A 17,500-nucleotide genomic window follows, 5' to 3' on the forward strand; every position below is an offset into this window, starting at 1 on the left:
TATGGGCTTAATATTAATGGAGCCTCTACAAAAATAGTTAATATATGCTGATATTTTACTTTATAGAAAAATAGTCTGTTAACAAATCTGCCTGGAAACAAGCGACAACCTGGGATTCAGGGCAGTCGCCATGACGATGTTTAAATTACGAATGATTTAAAAAATTTAATAAAATTTAATAAAATTTAATTTAATAAAATTAAATAAAATTAAATAAAATTCAAAAAAAAAATTATAATATTTTTTTAAATTTTAATGTTCAAATTTAAATTAAAATGATATATTATGTTTATATAAAAAACAACATTTAAAATTTTAAATTAAACATTACAAATGTTCTCCTCTCACCGACTCGGTGGGCGCCCTGACGACTGATCGTAGCGAGGCACTGGATGTACGTCCTGGTCAGAGACGTGGGCGGAGCCTTGGCCAACTCCGTCAGCAGGTGTTCGGTGAGCTGGGAGAAGAGGGCGGAGCTACAGCAGGGCACCAGGTGGCCCAGAGCCAAGATGGAGCGTTTCCTCACCGCCATTCTGGGGCTGGTCAGCTGACGGAGAGAGATAGAGAGAGAGAGCAGCTGACGGACGGATGAATGGACAATGAGAAGAAGGGATGGATGATGGATGATGGTGGAGGAGGAGGAGGAGCCAGTGTGAGTCACAGTGTGTCTGTTACCTGAGGCAGGAGACTGTGGAGCAGCGAGCTGTGGAAACTGACCAGTGCACCACTGAGCCTGGAGGAAAAACAAGAAGAAATAATCCTGGAGATCAATTTTCTAGTCTGTTTCATCACCATTGGTTACGACCTAATAACAAGTGAAAAAAAAGTGTTTTTCATCTTTAAAACAGTTTTTTTTAAGGTTTATCAGGATTATTTTAAGCATCTGTTGTTGTAATACTCGTTGCAGCCACAAGAGGCTGCGGTGGCACCACCTCATCTACAACTTGTCATCACAAGAGAAAGAAAATCATTCAGATGATCAGACTATTAGAATATTGATCACCTCGGGGGTTCTGCTGTTAAAAACACTTCGCTGTACAAAGTAAACGGTCAGACGGACGCAAGAACCCGGTTCTGCTCTCGTCAGGCAGCAAACATCAGATTCATTTCGTTATTACCTTCCCAGCATCTCGGACAGGATGTCCAGAGCCTCCAACTGGACCGACACGTCCTCCTGTTTGCCCATGGCCCCGATCAGCTGGGAGGTGATCCTCTTACACACACTGACCGTCAGACTCAAACCTGCCGTCAGAAACAACGGTCCAACATCGAGCTGTTAGAGAGCAACACTGAAGGTTCCGGAAGAGAAAGTCCCATATTCATATTCTCCATTGACAGTTTGATTATTCGCCACAGTGTCGTAACTATCCGAGGTCGACTCACCGCGAGGTGTGAGGTTGTGAAACGATGGAACGTGAACCTGTAGAAGCCACAAGTCTGTATGAATTACCCACAATCCTACAGTGTGACATCAACGTCTCTGATTGGTGGAAACACTCACTAGCCCGCGAACTCCATGTGGGCGAGTGATGCTGCGGTCCATCGTACTCGGAGCTCGGGCGTCATTAAACATCACAACTCCACATCACGGACCTGCGAGTCGGACACTCGAACGCCTCCTCGACTCGGAGGGTCGGGGGAACCGCCAACCACGACTTCCGAGCTCCGAGTTCCGAGATGCACTTGAACGCCACTGACCCTACGGGGGTTATTCACTTAGTACGCTCAGGACACACAAACTGCAACACGTCACAAGGCTACAGTGATGATGACGAAGGTTAAATTCAAGTTAAACTGTCGTTGAAAAGTCGTTTCCTTATAATTCCTCTTATAATAATTGCGTACACAGTCTTGTACCTTTGATTTTTCTTCTGTTTTCCAAATTTTTTTTTGCTCCGAATAAATAAAATGTTCTGTGGGAAGGATTCATCTCGTAGCTGATCATCTCGGTTCCAGGATTTTATGAAACATCAATGGAGAAAAAGAACGAATGGGGAATTTCACTGTTCAAAAAGTGGGCGGAGTCACTCTTGCACTCTATACACACCGGTTCATTATTTACTTCCCAGTTGCCTTCAAGTACAGTCAGAAATATTGAGATTTAGAACTCAGCATAGTTGAATATCATATATGATGTTAATAATTCCTCAACATTGTCACATTTACTCGACTATTCATGTTAAATGGAACAACATGAATGTAGACGTGTCGGTCACCTGCTGAAGACAGCGGCAGCTCGGCGATCAGCGTCTTCACTCCCATACTGGAGATGTCTCGGAGCTGCTCCTTGTCCGACACCATGTTGGAGCACAGCGTGTCCACCATCGTCTCCAGCTGAGGCTCCTTCACCTTCCTCACCAGAGGCGCCAGGCTGGAAATCAAACACACCCCCACAGTTCACACTCATTCATCGTCTGCGTCGGTCACGTGTCGTCACGACGACGCAGCGATGAACATGAAAGTATCCAAGTCTCCGTAAATGTCAAATAAATGTCTCACACAAGACTTCAACTTTTGTGTGTGTGTGCGTGTGTGTGTGTGCCTGTGTGTGCGTGTGTGTGTGCATGTGTGTGTGTGTGTGTGTGTGCGTGTGTGTGTGTGTGTGTGTGTGTGCGTGTGTGTGTGTGTGTGTGTGTGTGCGTGTGCGTGTGTGTGTGTGTGTGTGCATGTGTGTGTGTGTGTGTGTGTGTGTGCATGTGTGTGTGTGTGTGTGTGCATGTGTGTGTGTGTGTGTGTGTGTGTGCATGTGTGTGTGTGTGTGTGCATGTGTGTGTGTCTGTGTGTATGTGCGTGTGTGTATTTACCATTTCACCGCCAGGTTCTGAACCTCTCCGTTCTTGTCCTCCAGCAGTTTGAGCAGCATGGTCACCACCTTCCTCTCGCTGTCCTCGTCCAGCTTGATGCTGTCCTTCTGCAGCTCCAGCATCAGGTCGTTCGTGGCCATGAACCTGGACGGACGGACACACACACACACACACACACACACGCACGCACGCACGCACGCACGCACACACACAACAACACACTTTCTCACGTCAGGTTTAAAAGTTGAGCTGCGATCATCAGTCGCTGAATCGTCGATCAGCTGGTCAGAAATAACAACACTGAAGAGATTCGTCTCTTTGGTCTTTGGGGAATTAAAACTATTCTGTTTTCACAGTTCACAGTTTTCTGGTATTTGATTTTCAGTCAAATCTTCACCAACAGACACGAGGACACGTGTTCATATGGTCCAGTGTGACTTTAACCTTCATCTCCAATGTCCGTCACGAACAAATCTCCATAGATCCACTTGGAAATCATGAGGGAGAAGAAGTTCACTGAGACTCGTCGGGTTGTTAAATTCTTTATTTTGTGACTTTTTTTTCTTCAAAACTACTTGAACCGATTAATCGATCAACAAAACAGTTGGGGATTAATTTAGCAGTCGATTACTAGATTATTTGTTTAATAGAGCGAATTTCTGTCATTCAGTTGATTTTCCTGATCACAAAACTGAATCTGTTTGGGTCTGAAACTGAAAGACAGGTGAGGAGATTTGTGGCCTTTTTAAAAGGTTTTCAGACAGAGAAGACGATTCAAGGGGGGGGGGGGGGGGTAATCTGCAGGATTATCAATAATCTGACTAATAAATGAGTTCAAAAAAGGGAAACTTCCTCTGCAGTGAAACGACAGACTCGTGAAAAGTGTCACCTCACTGTCGGACTCGGTCTCACCTGAAGTCTTTGTCAGTCGACGTCATCTTCTCCAACAGGTTGGACACGTGGTAGGAGACACTCGACATCTTCGCTTCTGTCAAACTTTGTTCTGCGAGAGAAACTGTGAGCAACTAACTGCAGCAACAGATTCAGGTCGTCAACATGGAGACAGACCGGGGGGGGGGCGGACACGGGATCAGCGGCCGGCGAGAGGAACCTGATCCGGGGAGAGTTCAGACAGAAATAGATGCGACGCTCCGGACAAGTGGGACTCGGGTTTATGGCGCCACCGTGTGGACACGTGAGTCCTCGCACGTTTCAGAGAGGATGAATCCAAAAGATGAGAAAAATGAAAGGAGGTCAATTTACTTCTTCTCAAACACATAACCAGGGTTGGGTAGTAAGGGATTACATGTAATCTGCATTACGTAATCAGATAACAAAAATAGGTAACTATAATAAAACCTCTTTATATACAGTCTATTAATAAAACCAGATTACATTTGAAAAAAAATTGTAATTAGTTACATTGTGAAGGTCTCAAGAATGACTTCATTACATCATCAGATCATAATATATAGTTTATAGTATTTTTTGTCCTTTTTTTCTCATTTTATATTTTGTTTGTTTGATTGTCTTTGTTTCATTATCATTATTATTATTATTATTATTATTCTTATTATTGTTATTATTATTATTATTATTCTTATTATTTTGATCTAAGAATGTAACCTGAAGTTCATGAAGCCTGGGGCTACACACTCCGGTACACTAGGTGGGGGTGTGCACCTGAAAACGTTGGTTTGCGATCCGCCGTCAACCAGAGAAGAAGAAGAAGAAGAAGAGTTTGACATGCGGAACCTTAACTGGTTGCTTGTCGTTTCCGCCCGGTGGAATCCGTCGTGGGACTGAGCTCACTGACTTGTTGCCACGTCGGACCGGACCGGGCGGTGAAGCTGCCCGATTCATTTCACAATCAATAACGGAATCATAACTTTCTGCAGCTGGTTTCTGGTTCCTCCGCCGACATGGTGAGTCTGGTGACGCGGGGTGTCAAGTCTCCGGTGACGCTGTTCACGCTTGTGTTGTTGTTTCATCCGTTAACCGGTCGCTGCTGCTGGCGTGAGAGAGAGGGAGGAGCTAGCCCCGTTAGCGGACATGCTAACAGCTGATCGTTTGAAAGTTGTATCTGTATTCTCTGTGTCCGTTCTGATTCATATTCGTGTGTTTGTCAACTCCAGGTTTCCGTCATCAACACGGTGGACACCTCGCACGAGGACATGATCGTAAGTCGCTCTCCGGTGGTTCAAGCTAACGTGAGCTAACGTGAGCTAGTAGCTAACATTAGCTTCTGGCTACAGAAACATTGTGTCAAAGTTGAATAGTTGTTCCAGTTAAAGGAGCAGAAATGTGTTTCTTTACGAGTCTTCACGTCGCCTGTTCGTCAGATATATAAATATTATAAATAATAACATATGAGTAATTATGGAGAAGGGGAGGGATTAAATAAATTACACTTCCTCACACTTCCTTTTGGAATATGTATATTGAATTAATAAATGTTCATCTTTCTTTTTGGTTTAAAAAGTTTTTTGTTTATGTATTTTGTCTGCCTGCAATTGTAGTACTATCATTTTGATTTTGTTATTGTTATTGCTTTTTGTTTGAATTCTATTTACCTATTCGAAATAAACATTTAATCAGGTTTTCAAAATAAAACCCCAAACATTTTTTATGGTTCTGTTATTTTTTTCAATGAGAAGATTTGATGCTTTTATATTCATGGATCCCTGCTCCTGTAGTTGTAAGCAGATCAGAAAAAAACAATATTTCCTCCAGTTGCAGTAACAACGTCTCTCTCTCTGTGTTTCAGCACGACGCCCAGATGGATTACTACGGGACGCGACTCGCCACCTGCTCGTCCGATCGCACCGTGAAGATCTTCGACGTGAGGAACGGGGGTCAGATCCTGGTCGCAGACCTCCGAGGGTAAGAAACCAGAGGAGCCGCGCTCTCCCAGTGCGGGACCGATGAAGTACAATGTATCTAGATAAATCTATATCTATCAAACTGGCGAAGTAAAGCTGAAAAAAAGGAGATGTTCTTTAACCTGTAACCCTGGTGTCACATGTAAGATGCCCTGACCCTCACACATTACATCATGAGTGTTCTGACTCTTTGTGTCCGTGTCTGTAGCCACGAGGGGCCCGTGTGGCAGGTCGCCTGGGCTCACCCCATGTTCGGTAACATCCTGGCTTCCTGTTCCTACGACCGCAAGGTCATCGTGTGGAAGGAGGAGAACGGAGCCTGGGACAAGATGTACGAGTACACCGGACACGAGTCGTCAGGTCGGTGGAAACCACTCGTTACTGGGGAGGGTGACACTCTCACAGTCTGGAACACCCTACGCATCCTAACTCTGCCCCCGTGCATCCGCAGTAAACTCCGTCTGCTGGGGTCCCTACGACTTCGGCCTCATCTTGGCCTGCGGCAGCTCGGACGGAGCCATTTCCCTCCTCACGTTCACCGGTGATCAGCAGTGGGACGTGAAGAAGATCAGCAATGCTCACACCGTGAGTGTTACAGTTCACGCTGAACTTTATTTCCACCCATCTGAAATGTTTAAAATCTCTCGGGGGTTCTGTTTGTCTCCACTCTGTATTAACTTTGACAGTATCATGTATTCGTCTGTGATCTCGCTGCAGATCGGCTGTAATGCGGTGAGCTGGGCTCCGGCCGTCGTCCCCGGCAGCCTTATCGATCAGCCGTCGGGACAGAAGCCAAACTACGTGAAACGCTTTGTCTCCGGAGGCTGCGACAACCTGGTCAAACTCTGGAAGTACGTTCTATGTTCAGTAAACCTTGTGCCACGCGTTATGTTTTTTCTTTGTTGTATTTAAACGGTTTAACTTGAACCTTCCCGCCTGTAGAGAGGAGGACGGCCAGTGGAAGGAGGACCAGAAGCTGGAGGCTCACAGCGACTGGGTGAGAGACGTCGGCTGGGCTCCGTCCATCGGTCTCCCCACCAGCACCATCGCCAGCTGCTCCCAGGTCAGATTCTCCCACCGGAATCTTTTATAGGCAAAGAGCTGCGACAGTGAACAGAGACGATTAAACCACAAAAACATCACATCTGTCAATCAATCACATGGACATTTGAACTCATTTAATTTTTAATAAACAAATAAAAATTGGTGTTACTCACCTGCACCACCAGGTGGAGCCAGAGGAAACATACAGTTCAGTTAAAATACTAATTTCATAGAAACCCACTGGACGTGCAACTTTAAAATCTTTGCTGATTCAAAGAAGCTGTCTCTTGGTAACGCGTCTCCACGGTTTCCTGTGCTCCTCCCTCCTCTTTCTCCTCAGGACGGACGCGTGTTCATCTGGACGTGTGACGACCCGGCAGGAAACACCTGGACGACCAAACTGCTCCACAAGTTCAACGACGTGGTTTGGCACGTGAGCTGGTCCATCACCGGGAACATCCTGGCCGTTTCTGGAGGAGACAACAAGGTCCGATACAGATAAAGTCTTCTTCTTCTTCTTTTTTTTTTTTACATACACTAGTTTTATTTATGAGACATTTCTCAAGATGTAGTTAAATGCAGAAAAGTAGAAAGAAAGATTTATTTCATTAGTGAAGCTCCGAAATGAAAATAATGAAACACTTACTACCGAATAACGAACATGTTTTTTTTTTTGGACAGTTTTTCATATAATTTTTAGCCCTTTTTTTCACTATTGCATAAATTTAAAAGCCTCAATGTGCTTTTTAAGGGAAAAACATAAATTTACAAAAGTACAATTTCTAAATATTTATCAAACACTTTTTTATATTCCTGCAGACGTATATATATATCTGTTGATTTTTAACAAACAACTTAGACATGGAATCTTACGATATCATTTTTTAATAAGTAATTGTGTCAACGAACAGAATATTTAGTCAAATGTCTGTTTCTGCTCATAGACACCATGAATCATCCGTCAGTAATAATGTGACGGGTCCAGTTGGGGAAAGCGAAGTTAAGAGTCTTTGAAAATGATTTCCCACTATCTTCTGATGTTTTATAGCTCAAATGCTTCATTGAGAAAATAATTGATCGCTAATCAGAAAAGATAAACCGACGCGCTGACAGTCGTTCCTCTGTTTGTCCTGCAGGTGACGCTGTGGAAGGAGTCGATGGACGGTCAGTGGGCCTGTATAAGCGACGTCAGCAAGGGCCAGGGCGCCGTGTCCACCATCACAGACACACAGCAGAACGAGCAGTGACACACACGCACACACCGGTGACCCCTGACCCCAGCACGACGTCCTCAGTAATGAATAAAGTTTTAATAAACATGTCGGACATGTGGCACATGGTCCGATTGGTTTGTAATCTTTATTTTTTTCTAAACTTCATCTGAATGAAGAGAAACAGTTTAAAGATGAAGAATCTTTACTCAACGTTTCTATAAATAAACTACGACTGACCATAATGCCCCCCCCCCCCCCCACCCCCACCCCGCAATCCCATGATGCTCTGCTCCTGCAACATTCCACCTCCACCGGCAGAGAACAAAACGAGCTGGAAGTTCCCAGAATCCTCAGCAGCAACTCTGTCCTGGTGACTTTCACTGTTTCTATTTGAGCGGGGAAGCTCCGCCCCCTCCCGTGTCAGGTCTGAGGCTGAGAACTGACGCTCGTGTTCTCACAAAGTGAAAATGATTTTCACCAAACTCCAGAGAATAATTAATAAACAATAAGTGAATAAATGATTTATGTACCCAGCAGTTTTCAGGATCAGAGTCATCAGGTGGTTGTAGAAGAAGATTCTGCTCTAATTCATCAACATGTTGCCATGACGACCATGAATGCAACTTCATTGTAAACTGTTTTTTTTCTTCCTTTCAGCTGTAAAATCAGAAACAATTGATTTTTTTTTTCATATTTGATGCAATTAAATAACTAATGTTAAAACAGCGTCTTGTTTTTTTGTGTGCTTCTGCAGTCGTAACATTCCCGTTTCTTTATGGACGAGTTACATTTTGATGATGAATATTATTTTCTTCCCAGCGACAGACAGGAAACACATCACTGATAAAAGACGCAGACTGTCCGTTACTCACTTCCTGTCTCTTGTCTCAAGAAGTTTCCTGAATCTTGACGTGACTGGGAAGTATTTGATCAGCACCATGATAAGATCTGTTCAGATTCTCTAAATGCTTAGGAAAGGAGCTTCAACGCTTCCTTTCTTATCTCCTTAAGCAGAGGACACACTGGAGCTAAGGGAGAGTAAGGAGATATAGACGACCCACAATTCATTGCGGCAGCGATATCTGACGTGATGCACCATGAACAAACAAACGATTCAATCTGAAGAAGAACAAGAAAAGTATGAATATGATCCAGATGTCAGTTACATATGAATCATAAAACATTGAAACATGCTGATGGAGCCGCTGAGGTTTTTGTAGTTCATCTTCAGACGTGTCGTTTCAACACGACAGACGCGTCAACAACATCCACCGTCACATGACCACGTGGTTCTGTGTCAGTGGAGCGGATTCTCTCTTCATAAGTCCTGTGATTCCTCCTCGACAACTTTCCTTGACCTCGTGACCTTTTCCACTGAGGTGAAGGAGCAGTAGAGAGGACGGACGACACACGAGCAGCCGCCTTGTGTTTCTGTTCTTGTAGACGTGTCCTGTCTGTGTCAGAACAACCGACGTGGTCTCAGGCGTCTTGTCACCAACGATTTACCACTAAAGTCCACGATCTCCTGCACCTGACGGGTCGTCCGTCCCCCTCCCCTCCCACACACACACACACACCGGACACCGGACACCGCCGCTCCTCTCCTCCAGCCTGCGGAGGTTTAAAAGGCCGTGAGACACCTGAGACTCTTCACTGTGGTCACACACCTGAGACTCACCCGTCTCACTTCTCTCTCCCTCCGTCGTCCTGTATCTGCAGCTCTTCACTTTTTCTTCTTCTTCATCCCTTGTATCCTCATCATCATCATTGTCATCGTCGTCGTCTCTCTCCACCATGAGTCTGAGTCGTAACAAGCGGATCAGCTCCAGCGGCTCCGTGCGGAGCAGCAGCGCGTCCCGGAGGCCGAGCGGTGGCTTCGGTTCCGGTCCGGGCGGCTTCACCGGCATCTCCCTGAGCAGCAGCTCGCTGTACACGGGCGCCAACGGGCACCACCACGGCCTGGGCGTCCCGCTGGCCTCGCTGTCGGTCAACAAGAGCCTGCTGGCCCCGCTCAACCTGGAGATCGACCCCAGTCTGTCCATGAGCCGAGCCCACGAGAAGGAGCAGATCAAGAGCCTCAACAACCGCTTCGCCAGCTTCATAGACAAGGTACAGGCGGGAGGGACGCGTCGTCATAACAACGCTCAGAAGAGGCTAAAGTCATTTATTCAGGACAAACCATCTCTGGTCCGAGCCTCCGGAACGTGAAGATTGTTTCACGATATTCTAGATTAAATACCTCCAGCAGTTTGAAATCTGTGACATCAGGTGATTAGTGATGTTTCTACTTGAACAATTAGTTGATTATTGATAAAACGTATCCACAGTTTCACTGCGACTGTCACTCCAGCGACACTGGAACAGATGAAGTTACCAAACTTCTTCAACCAACCTCGACTCTTCTCTCACTGGGATTCTCTGTCGCTGTCTGAGCATTTATGAGTTGTTCTCGATTGTTAGTGAAGCGTAAAAACCTTCAGCAGCCATTTGATCATTTGAACTGCTCATTGATATATAAACTAGAATGACTCAGGAAATGGAGATCTAGTTCTTATTGTAAAAATATGAAAGGAAAACGCAACAGGACTGATCATGTTAATTATTTATTTGTCATAAAACACAGTCAATGAAAACCAGTGCGTCTGCTCAAGAGAAATATACTTAACAAATTATTATATGATTTAATATCAACACCAAATTGTACACTCAGAAATATCAGCCCGCAAAGAAAAGAAAAGCATCAGTTAATTGATTAATCGATAACCAATCGATTAGTTATTAGTGATGTAGAGGAAAACACAACTATTGTTATTCTGGCAAGATTAAACACCAATGAACACATAATTACATTAAATATTATATTCCATATTCTATTTATTAATTGATTTGGAAGTAGAGACGAAGAGCTTCAATTAGAGACCAGGACAATCAAGTGAACTAGAGCTGCAACAGTTAATCGATTAGTAATCGACGACTAAATTAATCGCCAACCATTTTGATAATCGATTAATCGGGTCAAATAGTTTTTATGAAAAAAAAGTGATTTCATCTTCTTCCATGTCAATATGTTCTGGTTCCTTTGCTCCTCTGTGACAGTGAACTGAAGATCTTTGGTGTCGTGGACAAAACAAAAAATCATATTTGGAGTTTGAGCGAACACGATCGACATCTTTCATGATTTTATAAACCAAACAACTAATCGATTAATCGAGAAAAATATCGACAGACTAATGGATAATGAAAAGAATGGCTAGTCGCAGCCCTGGTGTTCTACCCACCAAGTTCAGTGGAAATTGGTTTTGTAATGGACGGGTTCATAAGACAATTCACTTGCTATAGTAGCAGCAAGAGTCGAGGCCTCAAGGAAAAGGTAGAAAAATATTACAAAATATAGTAAAATAAACAATAAAAACAGAAAAAAAGAAACTATAAAAAATACTATTTTAAAAAGTGATATTCATTTGATACAGAGTGCGAGTGTTGTCCTTGTGAAGAGGCTTGAATGTGCAGTGGTTTGGATTGTGGGAAGTTCCTGTGTGGATATTCCGGAGGAACACAAGCCGAACACGTTTCCCACAGACGGAGCGAGCGGCTCCGCATGATGCTGGACATCGATACCGTACTTAGGGAACATCTCTGCTTTCTCACGGAGTCGGTGACGAACGCTCACAATGGAGGCTTTGTTTGACTTCTCACATCCGCAGAGATTCACTTCAGGCGTAGAGACGGAAACGTACATAATGAACCTCTGTGTGACTTCTGACCTCATATGGATCTGGGAGGTCAAAGTCTCGGACGTGTCTTGGTATTATTTTATTCATGACGTGTTTCTGGTTGAGGCCCTTTCATGTGAAGTTATGGGAGAAAGTTCACGTTACAGCAGCACGGAGGCTATTTAAAGGGCCCATATTGTCCAAATTGAGATTTCCTGGTTTTTCATAATAAATAACGTACGTACAGTGAAAGTGTCAATAAACAGACAAATACCCGAGCGCTCACCGTCATTCTGTTGCTGAGCGACCAACAACACGAGAAAATCAGGAAGCCACATCGTTGCACAGGATTCATAAGGAGATTAATACAAGAGACCAGAACTAACTTTCAATTAGCTTCCGGTCCGCCGGCGTCTCTGCCCCATCAGCAGCTCAGAATATCGCTCTGGCGTCTTCCTCCTCGCGAGCCGCCACCGCCAGCGGGTACCGAGGACTTGTTGGTAGCCGGAGGCGGGGAGATAGTTTCTCCAGGGCAGAAGCTCCTCGCTCCGGGACAACGCGGTCAGAGCCGCTCTGAGGTGGTTGGCCTGGACGTGCGTCACTCAGAAGAGAGCCGGCCAATAGAAAGAGAGGCTCATCACATATTAATTAGACCAGAGCTATGAAACCACATTGACATGTTTTTTGGTTCTAAATAAAATGAATATATCTTCAAAACTTCAAATAAAACAAAGGAAAGGTTCAATATGGGACCTTAAAATAAGATGAACAAGAAATTAAAGAAATGGTTTAAATAATAATATTGCAATGCCTCGGACTATTTAACAGTAAATTGTGCAAATATTAGTGAGACAGAATTCAGCGTTCATCAGTTTTCACCAAGTTCTGATCTGTGCATGATGACGTCATTATCCTTCCATTATCTACACAGTTTATCCTTTGAGTGACATCGTTGTTAAATTAAGTAATTTACCTTTTCCCCCTTTTCTCTTAATAAATTCATAACATTTTGCATTTTACCCGAAATGTCAGGTTCAGTGAAATAATAAAAACTCGTACACCTGAACCTTCAAATGCTTCTCAACACTAACGTAGACCGGCGCCACGGATCTCTCTCTGAACCTCGGTACACACGCAGGACATTTCAAAACTGGAATTGGAAAAAGTTCAAATCCTTCTTCATTTCTGTATAATCTGTAAACGAGTCACATACGGTTGAGAAACTGTGTGAAACCTCCCAGAACACATTGGGCTGCTTGTTCATTCATCGCTGTAGATGAGATGGATGATGTGACCTCCCAGGTAACAGGGGACACAAAGGACTCGTTGTCCTGCAGGAAAGACTCAACCACTTCCACTTGGCTTTAAGAGCCATGTAGGTCAGTCAGTTGTTCTTTGTTGGTTGATCCAGGATTGTGATGCTGACTTACTGATGATTGGATCTAAAGCAGGTTGTAGTTTGTCGCTGGCGATGATGAAGACGAAAGCAGCAGCAGTACGACTCGTCTCAAAGGCGAAGCTGAGGCAATGTTGAAGAGCGTCTTCCCTCGGGCAGAGACATTTAGTTTGACGCTTCAGCAAACGTGAGGCGAAGGTTCTCCGGATCATTAATGCTTGACCTGGAAGGGAGAACGGGCAAATAGTCACAAATTTCTCCGAACAAAAAGCTTGGGCTGCGCACACACAGAGACAAGGGTTTTATTGGTCCCGCATTTCTGATACGACGTCAGGACGTCTGACCACGGTGCCGTCGGGAGGATTCAAATATATCAACTAGAGCAAGTGAAGCGAAAGACACGCGTCATTCACGCCTTTGCACCGACTCCACTCTACATGTAATCTGCACAAGACAAATTTGTGTCACGTTTGGTGTGAGGGAAATAGCTCTGACTATAGTTTCCAGCTCAATGCTCGCTCTAGGATGTGTCGTGGATTTGTGTCGTGTTTGCTGTGAAGGCACCACGATGCCACAGGAAGACAACTTTGTTTCGTTGCAGGATTGTAACTCAATGACCTAAGACCTCTGGGAAATAGGAAATAGTAAATAGTTGCTGGTTAAAGCGGAAACACGTTTAAATCTGATCTGTAAAAAAAAAGAAATGAGGCAAGAATTCGTTGGAAGCATTTGGGATTCAAACCCCGGAACAGGCGGTGGAATCGGGCCGCGGGACATCCGAGCTATCTGTTCCATTTCCGCTCCATTGAGTTTGTGTTGTAACCCGATGAGTCGGGTGAGACTCGGCCTGGTCGCGCGTCGGACGCAGAGATAACTCTGCTCTGGACAGAAAACAGGCTTTGTGGTGAGAGGAGTTGGTACAATAGACGGTGGATGAAACCTGAGCTGTGCAGCTCCAGAGCTGGAGGACGGACGGGGACAAGGAGCTCCGTCCGGCGACCTGCTGGATGAGCCTCCGTTCAGCCCAGGAAGGACATCATTCTACGGAAGCGCTGAAATTCCACAGTGGAATTAAAAATAGCTCAGGTGTTTCTCCTAATCACGAGATATTATTATCGTCATAACAAGGAAGTTTCACGCTTTAATCCTTTTCTCGTGAAAACGTGATGATGTTCTAGTTAAAACAAGCTGAGGATGGAGAGACACGTGGTCGAACTGAGGACGTTCTTAAGAAGTCGAATCCACTGGAAGAATGTGTCGCCAAACATTTTAGGAAAGAAGACGTGAACAACGTGTTACAGATCCCGTTTTAACGAGAAAAATATGTTGTAATAACGAGAATGGAAAGTCGATATTTTAAATTCCACTGTGGCAGTTCAGCGCTTCTGTATTATTCATCCAAACAGTTCCCTTTCCTGTTGCTCAACTGGTCGATGGGCCGAGAGCGATCATTTCCTTTTCACTAACTCAAACAACCTTGTCAGATAAAGTGAGAGTCAAGTTGAGTCGAGCAGGTTCGGTTTTAAAGATCTCAAGTTGTGTACTGACTAAATAATTCAACCGCGACACGGGAGATGGAGTCCAGTTCAGGTCGTAGCGTTACATAAATGACCATTCAGCGTTGACTGTAACATAATTACTGTACTTAAGTACACACCAAGATGTGGTGGAAACCACCACATCTTGGTGTGTAACAGATCTTAACTCTGAACCTCCGGCTCACGACAGGAACATTCCACCAAAAAATAACAAACACAGGACTTCGAATCAGATGAGAGGTTTTCACTCTTTGTGCTAAGCTAAGCTAACTAGCTTCTCATCTAACGCTTAATAACAAAGCTGATTAAAGTATTTACCCCCAAACTGTGGAAATATTCCTCTTGTATCTACAGTGTGTCCTGCATTTACAACTTAGAATTAACACTTAACTTTGGATTTCTGAAAACTAACGCTGCTAGCACATTTGCAGTGTATAGTTACGTTGCGCTAGCTCCCGCTCTACAACCATGTAGAAGTATTGAATTATAAAAGGATGATGGAAACGTCCAAATTAGAAAAAATTCTCAGACAAGCAAAAGTTTTTAGGATCACTCGAGGTTTTTCCATTTTTTAAAAAAAGTTAATAGGCTTAATGGGAGAGGGGAAACATATTTTACTAATGAATTCTAACCTGCTCTTTCTACCTCATTTGACGCCACAACATCTAGGTGCGTTTCCTGGAGCAGCAGAATAAAATGCTGGAGACTAAACTGGAGCTGCTGCAGGGCCAGGGGGCGGGCCGGTCCAACGTGGAGCCCCTGTTCGAGGTCTACATGGCGGGTCTGAGGCGCCAGATGGACCTGGTCAACAACGACAAGGCCAAGCTGGACGGGGAGCTGAGGAACATGCAGGGCCTGGTGGAGGACTACAAACACAAGTAAACACTGTCACTGAGACACTGTGAGAAACGATAGATGTTATTCGCGCTATTGAACGCACCGCCCTGTCTCCGCCACAGATACGAGGACGAGATTAACAAGAGGAACAACCTGGAGAATGACTTTGTCATCCTAAAGAAGGTCAACGCACACACACACACAAAGTCATATTCATTCATAGATCCCAGGTGTGGTGAGTAAGGTGAACCTCACTATTGTCCTGTTCCATTGTTCCTCTCGGCTCCGACAGTCTCTGTTCAAAACTCCCTCGTGCATTATAACCCATCAATGTCAGCATCACGTTGGAACAGCAGCCGTAGTCAATTTAACATGTAATATACTTAATATGAGCTTTGACTGGGCCAATCAATATATCTGACATGGTTCTTTTGTCTAATTGTGTCCAAATGGCTCCATAGTGCCCCCTACAACATTTCAAAGACAAGGCCCCCACTTGAGGTAGATCAACAAAATTTGGTAGGCACGTGTATCCTGTCAGGACCTACAACAAAGCTTCTGGGAGCCTCAGTCTCCGACCAACACGAAGTGTACCATTTTTAATTTAGGGTGCAATTTTGGTGCTTTGTGGGACATTTTCTGACATTGATCCCAGAGGATTAATCACCATATGGATGTCGATCGCTCAGTCAGTCCACTGCTTTGGTCCAGACTGAAATATCTCAACAACTATTGGATGGTTTGTAATTAAATTCTGTACAGAGTATGAATTCTAATGACTAATCCGACGCCATGAAGGTTTCTATGGTCGAAATATCTGAACATCTGTTGGACGTTTGGGGTTCATGTTCCTCGAGGCAAATTCGTGACTTCTGATATTTGATTACTTTACACAACTTTGGTTCATGACTTAATACTGTACCTGCAAAAAAGGGAACACATATCCATTGGCAGGAATTATCATTGTGCTGCAAGTCTTTCCAGAGCTGCTGAGTTGTCTGCAGACTCATGTTCTTGGTTGTACATGATCTTTGTTTCTGTTCATGTTCAGGATGTGGACTCAGCCTACCTGGTGAAGGCAGATCTGGAGGATAAGGTCGGAGCTCTGACGGACGAGATCAACTTCCTGCGCCACGTCTATGACGAGGTACAGAAACGTCCTCACGTTTCCTCAATTTCTCTTCCAGTACTTCCACACTTCCAGGGAATTCAAAAAACCCTACAACTGATTCTATATTGTGCCAAAATACATGATTATATTTGGTAATTATATTTTATGCCTTTGATTGGGCTCCGTGAGCAGGAGCTGCGAGAGCTGCAGGCCAGCATCAAGGACACGTCGGTGGTGGTGCAGATGGACAACAGTCGCAGCCTGAACATGGAGCAGATCGTGGCCGAGGTCAAGGCCCAGTACGAGGAGATCGCAGCCCACAGCCGAGAGGAGGCCGAGGCCTGGTACAAGAGCAAGGTGACTGACCAACAATCCTGAGGGCATGTGTCCCACAGGGAAGGCATAGTGCACAAGAAAACCTTTATTAGAGCAGAAACATGTCCATCATAAGAAACCAAAGAACAGGCTGTACAGTAATAGACTCGTCACAGACCCGATGTGCCGGCTCTCACATCTCCGGGGGGTCGCTTGTTATTCGAGAGCGAAATCCAAAACTGCCCTGAAGTAGAACTTCTCCAGCAGCTGAAACGAAGAGGAGGGAGTTGACACTGGTGACACTGGTGACACTGGTGTCGTGTGACAGGTCCACACGCCTCTCACCTTTTACACTCAGCAGTGGTAACACATATTTTTATGAAAACAATGAAAAGGATCAACTTGTTTCCCCTGCCCCCGAGTGGCCAAAACAAATATCACAGGTTTAGTTTACCCAAATTACAATAACACATCCTGTATTTTCCTCTGTATTATGTAAATGTATTTTCTCTCGTGTGGGCCTCTGTAGTTCGACCTCATGTCGGTTCAGGCCACTCAGTACGGAGACGAGCTCCGTGTGGTGAAGGGGGAAGTGGGCGAGGTGAACCGAATGATCAGCCGCCTGCAGAGCGAGATAGAGGCCGTC

At 44.6% G+C, this 17,500-nt stretch overlaps 3 protein-coding genes across 4 annotated transcripts in view; 2 read left to right on the forward strand and 1 right to left on the reverse strand.

The window, feature by feature from the left end:
- cand2 (cullin-associated and neddylation-dissociated 2 (putative)) overlaps window positions 1-3,893 on the reverse strand; it is a 16,477-nt gene extending 12,584 nt beyond the window's left edge. The window contains exons 1-6 of one of the 2 annotated variants that reach the window (XM_035631906.2): window positions 3,717-3,893; window positions 2,805-2,948; window positions 2,217-2,371; window positions 1,119-1,242; window positions 676-733; window positions 349-547 (exon numbers count right to left, since the gene is read on the reverse strand). In XM_035631906.2, the coding sequence (XP_035487799.1) occupies window positions 349-547; window positions 676-733; window positions 1,119-1,242; window positions 2,217-2,371; window positions 2,805-2,948; window positions 3,717-3,784 (748 nt within the window). In that variant the 5' untranslated portion in view covers window positions 3,785-3,893. Of the gene's footprint in view, window positions 1-348; window positions 548-675; window positions 734-1,118; window positions 1,243-1,383; window positions 1,421-1,501; window positions 1,671-2,216; window positions 2,372-2,804; window positions 2,949-3,716 lie in introns of those variants that run through there. The other variant, XM_047332805.1, reaches the window with a different exon arrangement.
- Window positions 3,894-4,569: 676 nt separating this feature from the next.
- Window positions 4,570-8,667, forward strand: sec13 (SEC13 homolog, nuclear pore and COPII coat complex component). The gene is made up of 9 exons (XM_035631920.2): window positions 4,570-4,729; window positions 4,940-4,984; window positions 5,572-5,687; window positions 5,895-6,046; window positions 6,138-6,271; window positions 6,404-6,537; window positions 6,629-6,749; window positions 7,071-7,217; window positions 7,867-8,667. Exons 1-9 carry the CDS (start codon window positions 4,727-4,729, stop codon window positions 7,975-7,977), a joined length of 963 nt encoding a protein of 320 aa, XP_035487813.1. The 5' UTR covers window positions 4,570-4,726; the 3' UTR covers window positions 7,978-8,667.
- A 945-nt stretch (window positions 8,668-9,612) lies between these two features.
- The window catches only part of si:dkey-222f2.1 (intermediate filament protein ON3), a 9,717-nt gene continuing 1,829 nt past the window's right edge, over window positions 9,613-17,500 (forward strand). The window contains exons 1-6 of the mRNA XM_035631914.2: window positions 9,613-10,053; window positions 15,261-15,469; window positions 15,551-15,611; window positions 16,480-16,575; window positions 16,732-16,896; window positions 17,384-17,500. The exon at window positions 17,384-17,500 is cut by the window's right edge and continues 9 nt beyond it. Of these exons, the coding sequence (XP_035487807.1) occupies window positions 9,739-10,053; window positions 15,261-15,469; window positions 15,551-15,611; window positions 16,480-16,575; window positions 16,732-16,896; window positions 17,384-17,500 (963 nt within the window). The 5' untranslated portion in view covers window positions 9,613-9,738. The remainder of the gene's footprint in view (window positions 10,054-15,260; window positions 15,470-15,550; window positions 15,612-16,479; window positions 16,576-16,731; window positions 16,897-17,383) is intronic.

Source organism: Scophthalmus maximus, chromosome 6, assembly GCF_022379125.1.
Source record: "Scophthalmus maximus strain ysfricsl-2021 chromosome 6, ASM2237912v1, whole genome shotgun sequence".
Classification (NCBI taxonomy): domain Eukaryota; kingdom Metazoa; phylum Chordata; class Actinopteri; order Pleuronectiformes; family Scophthalmidae; genus Scophthalmus; species Scophthalmus maximus.

Bases quoted from the DNA above. Each gene is read 5' to 3' on its own strand.
- sec13 (XM_035631920.2), top strand. The intron at 4,985-5,571 runs GTAAGTCGCTCT...TCTGTGTTTCAG, and splicing joins CCTCGCACGAGGACATGATC to CACGACGCCCAGATGGATTA. The intron at 7,218-7,866 runs GTCCGATACAGA...TTTGTCCTGCAG, and splicing joins TTTCTGGAGGAGACAACAAG to GTGACGCTGTGGAAGGAGTC.